This window comes from Diachasma alloeum, unplaced genomic scaffold (genome assembly GCF_001412515.2).
Source record: "Diachasma alloeum isolate Michigan unplaced genomic scaffold, Dall2.0 Dall_scaffold_00672, whole genome shotgun sequence".
NCBI lineage: Eukaryota > Metazoa > Arthropoda > Insecta > Hymenoptera > Braconidae > Diachasma > Diachasma alloeum.
The window spans coordinates 159,248-166,062 of NW_021680804.1; the positions used below are offsets into that span (position 1 = coordinate 159,248).

General features: G+C 36.6%; 1 protein-coding gene across 2 annotated transcripts in view; it reads left to right on the forward strand.

The window, feature by feature from the left end:
• Window positions 1–852: 852 nt before the first annotated feature.
• The window catches only part of LOC107044078 (alpha-crystallin A chain), a 24,321-nt gene continuing 18,358 nt past the window's right edge, over window positions 853–6,815 (forward strand). The window contains exons 1-2 of one of the 2 annotated variants that reach the window (XM_015265824.2): window positions 853–1,190; window positions 5,141–5,236. In XM_015265824.2, coding sequence (XP_015121310.1) covers window positions 1,003–1,190; window positions 5,141–5,236 — 284 coding nt within the window. In that variant the 5' untranslated portion in view covers window positions 853–1,002. The remainder of the gene's footprint in view (window positions 1,191–5,140; window positions 5,237–6,815) is intronic. The other variant, XM_015265822.2, reaches the window with a different exon arrangement.

Genomic DNA, 6,815 nt, shown 5'->3' on the forward strand with positions numbered 1-6,815 from the left:
GAATTTCCCATACAATTTCAATTGGATTCATCCATTCAATAATTTTTCAATGGTACTAGCATATAAAAATTGTTTAACTATAAAACAAACAAAATATAGTAGACAGATATTGAATTTCCGACAAAATCCGCAGCTCCAGCCGACGGGAATATTCATAGGGTCGTTGAAATGTAGGATACGTCCTTGCGATACATTAGCGAATGCACGCTAATCACATGCAGAAACGATATGTTTAAATTGCACGAAACGACCGGATGGTTGATGCCATTTGCTCTCTGATTTGCTTCATCCCAAAGAATTGTCCGTTTCATTTACTAGTGTCAATAAAAACCAGTAAATACAACGGCTCACGTAATCCAAACACAACCGAGGATTAGTCATACACCGTTGAAATACAATAATTTCTGCTGTCTAATGTGATCACCCACTCTTTTTGACATCATTCGTCAAAATATAGCGTGAATCGAAGAAAAAAAACAGAGTTTCTTTCAACCATTTTTGGAGGAATGATGGATCATGATCTACTGGACTGCATCGCTTGATCGACATTCCAAATATGAATCACTGAGATGCGATTAGTCATAACTTCATTTATAGTTCAGGCTTTTTTTACTTCATGAGTTAATCGCTGTTCAAAATTTGCCCTAGCTCTCATGCCTTGAACAAATAAACCGAGAATGAAGAATTAATTTAAAATGGAAACAAATAAAAGTGAAATCGTGCGCGCAGTCGTGAACATTCCAAAGTGAATCGTTGAGTATCGAGTGTGTCCGAGTGCCGGCGGAGAATCCCGAACAACATGCGAACACCCACGAGCCGGCTGAAGTACGCGGCGCAGCTATTTAAGGGGTAGTCAGCGGCGTGCGCCGCTCATTCCTACATCCGAGCTTTCCTCGTAAACATCAGTTATTTAAAGAGACTATAAGCCGACTCAATCGGTCAGTGAGTGTGTGAAAGATCAAGTGGTTCCAGTTATAATATTTCACATAAATATTATCGAAAATGGCTGACAGTGGTACCAAGCGTAACATTCCCATTAAACTCGGTGACTTCAGCGTCATTGACAGCGAATTCTCCAACATCCGCGAGCGTTTCGACGCCGAAATGAGAAAAATGGAGGACGAGATGGCTAGATTCAGGAGCGAACTTATGAATCGCGAGAGCAACAATTTCTTCAAAACAACAACTAGGTAAAATAATTGTTGATTCATTAATCAATTCAATTCTTATCAATTGAGCTTCTCGTTAACTGCACTGTATAGAGATCTATAATTCCGTCGATTTAATTTCAATTACAATAGAGATGTGCAAGCTCGTTACTTTTATGTCCCGAAAATAGTCGTCACAATACCAGAAAGTATTCGTTCATCAGTTCTCATTACTCGTAACTTTTTTTTATCGATGATTCAAATAAAAAATGAAAGTTGAATAACGAGAAGAATCATTTGTTCCTCGTAATATTTTCCCAGATTTTGTTAAATTTTTAGATATCTAGAGAATTTCGAGAATTTTTTGAGATTTCGTTAAATAACGAGAAGAATATTCGTTACTCGTAGCTTTTTTTTTATCGATCATTGAAATAAAAAATAAGAGTTAAATCACAAGCAGAATCAAACGAGGTAAAGTGGCGGGGTTAAACAGGGATAATGAAATCATAATCTAACATTTTATTTAATAAAATATTTTCAATAAAACATTTCTTCTATCGCATCCTTTGGAGCTTTTAGAGGATAAACTGGGACTTTGCATTGAGGAACATCATGAGTCGAACATTAGTTTCGGGCGGCTAAAATAGAAATTTACAAAAATACCGAATACTTTGCCATCTCGATACTCGTTCTTTCGGGTTTGAGAAATATCGGATTGAAAGTAACGACTAATTACCCGCACATCCCTAAATTATAATAATGTATCGACTAATGTTAAATGATATTCATATTTACTTAAGATAAAAACCGAAACCTGAGCGATCACTTATTGATAAATGCCCGAGATAATATCGGATATAATTAAATCCCGGGATTCAATTGGATGAACGATTTATCATTTGGCAGACTTCGAAATGACTCACAGCCGGAAGTAATTGAGTGGCCCTTGGCAAATGCTCGGGACTAATTGCATATGCATCAAGAAATATTTTTATCTCCGCCCAGCGATCGCAGTGCAGCAACATAATGCATTCCACCGGTGGAACTGCAGAGCGAGTCATTATGTATAAAGTTTTTTTCAACACGAGGGAGGGGGAATATTGATATTCTCAAACCCTTCTGATCTCTGGATTGCGATTGTATTATGTATTACCTCTGGCTATTTTTAGAGATTTCGTCACACCAGCCGAAAAGTCGACGGTCGATTCTCTCTCGGAGAAAAAAATTGAACGTAGAATGAAACTTGAATGGTTGGAGTGGACTTTTAATCGCACTCGGCTGATCTCACATTATTTTCTCTTCTCTGTTTTATTTCTCACTCATTCAATCCAGACTCTGCATTCATCCTTTCATTGCCGCATTTGAAAGCACTGCGTGGGTGCAAACTAAATCCAAACGGACTTTTTCAGATGGAATAAAACCCGTTTCACTCCGTAATGTATAGGGATCAATTATTGAAGAATCGGTGTTCTTTAAAAACATCGATGTTGTGAATAGATTTTTCTGAAAAAAAAACATCGATTATTAAAAAAATCTATATTTTTGCTTTCGAGTGGGAGCATTGTAATCGTTCAAGTATAAGTTTTGAATTTTTTGTGTAATATCGACCTATTATGATGCAAAAAGTTCGAAAATGCAATTTTTAGACCGCGTCCTTACGTATGTGTGTGTGGCAAAGTTTTTCTTCAATTGGGCGCTAATAAATGGATGGAATTGCATCCTTTTTTTTAAATGTAGGTATTGTTGAGCCTTATCGATTGCCATTGCCCCGCGTTCCATTTTGCCCCACCCTCCCCTATATTTTTATTGATAACGGTTGTAGCCGATAGACTAAAAAACAATAGACATTGGGATTTGTTCACTTCTCATTTATAACGTACAAACTAGAAAATAATTACTTCTGATTGCAGATAAATTATTTGTTTTTATTCTCAATCATTCAACATTATTATTCAATAAAAAAATGAAAAATTTGGTTAGCGTATTAGTCAAAAACATCGATGTTTGCGATTGATCGACAAATATTGCCCATCCTTAGTAATATCTCTTCTGCCCTCTCATTTCGTAGTTTTCACATGTGCCATCATCGGCTGTTGAATTCTAGACTTGGATTACTAGGGTTTTGGGGGGTTACCCTGGCCGGCGAATTTTCTTTATCCGAGGCTCAAACTGAGGGGTGAACACGTGGTAGTAGTCATGAAACTGCGTAGACTAGGGTACTGGTGGTTTTCTGGGTTGAGTTTCGAGACGGAGTATGGGGACCATCTCGGACGTGGGCCACCCCCCGAGTGCGATCAATTTTCTGACTCGGTGGGGTATTGCTCCCCTTAATCGAATGTCCCTTTGTTCGCAAACTACGTCGAATGTTTGCACTTCGTGAACCAAAAACAACTGAGGAATACGTTCGGGATTTCTTAGAGAACTGGACGCTTTTGATTTTTTTAGAGGTAGTGTTGAAAAATTTTTGAAATTTCATGGACAGTTTGGTAGCAATTTTCTAGAAGACGACATTGAATTCGAAAAAAGGAGAGGAAATTTCACTGAGAATTTTTCCCATCCAAATTTTAGCCAATAGAATCTCGTCGAGTTTTTCAGGAAACACGTAACTCCTTCGTTTGTTTGCAACGAATCTATCGGGAAATACCTGATAACTCTGAAGCTCTTGTAGTATTACATACGAAAATTCAATGAAATTCAAAATTTGTAAGCTGCAGGAAGGTGAAAAGTTATCTCAACATACTTGAATTCTAAATTAAATTACGTTGAATTGATTGAGGTTCAAGAAGATATTTACCAGAATTTTGCTGATTTCTATCGACTTTTATACAATAATGGGACTAAAGTTGAAAGTATCCATTGATTTTTTAATCAAATTGTCAATTTTCGATTACGAAATTTCTTGAAATTTTAGTAAAACTGTCACTTGATAAAAATTTTCGAGACACGTATCCGGAGGCCTTAATTTTCACTCGCAGCAACTCCTTAATTTCTTAACGAATCTTCCTCAAAAATAGACCGCTAAATTTTTACAATTTTTAAATTATTTTCTAATGATTGAAAACCAAAATGAAGTTCAAATCATTACATCAGCTGTATAAACCGACTGGTATTGTGCTGAATAATGAAAAAAAAATCATGGCATCTTTGAATGAAATTACTGCGAATACTCGGAAATCAGGTGCACAATTGAATGGGAGCTTTGCGACTTGATTACACATGTCCAAAAGAATTTTATAGAGAAAAAAATTCGACGCACTTGGGTATTTTCAGATATTTAATACCAATTCATCAATTGAGCTAAAAAAAATCATCCCGTTCCTCAGGAATGCAATGATTTATCAACATCGCAAAAAGCTCAAAACTGTCCATTTTATATGACTCATCCATCTTCAAAGTAGAGAATTTTCGTCACGTATTAATAGAACTGAAAATCATATCTGAATTTTTTCCAAACGTAAGCAAACTCTTGGGTGCATAAATCCTCCTCCACTTACTCCATTTATTTATTTATAGAATTCTGCCATCATCCATCTTTTTTTCAATATATTTTTATGAAGTCATAAATCCTTATGATTTTCTACAAATATGGGAATCAGTTGAGTTGCATTACGTCAGACCCTGTGTTTATACCACCTAAACTGTTTAGAATAGATCAACAAAGCTGAAAAGTGTAATCACTCCAGTCGCATCAGTGTTGTTCCTAATAGAGCACGTAAAAACTTGATGTATACGTGGTCGTATTCACGTCAGTTTTCCCCACTTGATTTTTCAATGTCCCATTACTCGCTGCTTTTTGCGCAGTCTTTTTGCCGATACCAGGCAGACTGGTTGCTTTTGACGTTCCGTATCCTCACAGTGATATATTCTGCACTGGCTTCTGCATACTACAGCATCAGTTCTCTTTATTTTTCTCGGATTTCCGCGTGGGCGGTAGAATTTAATTCATTTCTCGTAAACAAAACCCACGTATTAATGAATTAGAAAATGTCTAGTATTTTCAAATCGGATTGGATGAGGGATAAGGTTGGGAAATTGACACTGGATGAAAATCTCTATCCACCGCGTCACAAAACCGTCATTCGATATGGGTATGTAATTCATCGAATTGCGCAATTTTACTTTGCTTATGTAATTGAAGAGGTATTATTCCTCTTCCTTGTGTTCATTCATGAAAAGAAATATTCGTCAATCAGGAATGTGCTATTTTTTTTATTGAGAATGTGAAATTATTTACTCAATTTTAAATATGCTTGAATGAAGATTGATTATATCTCCCGGAAATTTATGCATCAAAAATGCTATTATTCTTGAATTAAAAATATTTTCCATGTAATCCTGAGTTGACAAAGAAAAATCTTGAAATGAGAATTACAAAATCCTCTTTTTTTCTGCATTGATGAGTTATTTACAAAAATAACCTGCACATTATTTTTTCAATTTCAAAATATTTCAGCACTTATGCTTTAGTTTAACGCTAAATTCTCATCTTGCTTGTCTTCATAAAATTCTCAATTGAGCTTGGAACATTATTAAACAATAATATTCTTGATTCAAGAATATTTTTTCCCATGAATTACATAAATTCCGTCACTCTCATTGTTTTTACAATTGGATATTTTCCCTCGTCACTCGTTCATGATATAAAGGTGAACCCGTCGGATAACTTGAAAATTACTGAAGTGCCATCAATCACCGCCTACAAACTCCAGAAATCCATTGACTTCCAATTTCCTCAAACGTGAGACGAGACTGTCAACCACTTAAGCGGTCACGAGCTTAGGCGATGAGCCGTGCAACGGTGACTCCGACAGGCGATCAGGTTTCCGAATAAAATTATATTAGTCTAGTTAGAGTCTTTAAGCAGTTATTCAAGTGACTTTTCGTTTCCGGGAGTTTGCTCCCGTTAAACGTGAGCCTTAGTGTGCGTCGAGGCGCTCCGAAGAGTAGTCACTTCCGGTCTCGAGGGATCGTCGACTTCCCGCGCAGGTGGATGCGTCTTGATTTATTTTCATTTGTCTTTTCTTCTTTTGCGAGAATGAGTTTTCAGGGGATTTATTCAGCCGACCTCGGTCGTCATAATTAAGGGGCTCTTTTAGTTTTATGTCAATGTCGCCTGCTGCCAAATACGTCGGTCTCGCTCATTGGATTATGTCCATTTTTGATATAATGATCCTGACCTGTCCGCGAAGAAAATTTATTCAACCCACTTTCATTACTGCCTGATTGATTGATTGATTAAAAAAGATTGAACCATTTTTATCACTAACCGGTAATTAATTAAACCCAATCCCTTGGTATGACCCACTTAAGGTGTTTCGTGTGTAGATCGCCGGGGGAGGGGGGGGGGGTGAAACGGAATGGGAGTTTTATTGTTCTCGAGCCCAAATTCAATCACTGAGCACGAAATTTTCCAATTTTCAAATGAAGAAAATCCAACACAGCTTCCATGGTGTTGAAGTGTCCATTTGAACATTTTTTGAATATTGATTTTATTTATCAGATCGATTTTTTTCTCATCACCTACAGGTGTCAAATAATTTTCGTTGGATATTTTTATAATTATTGAAATAATATTAGAATTCGTCTCGAGTTGGTAAACCTGTCGAGTGTGTTCTCTCTCTCTCTCTCTCTCTCTCTCTCTCTCTCTCTCTCTCTCTCTCTCTCTCT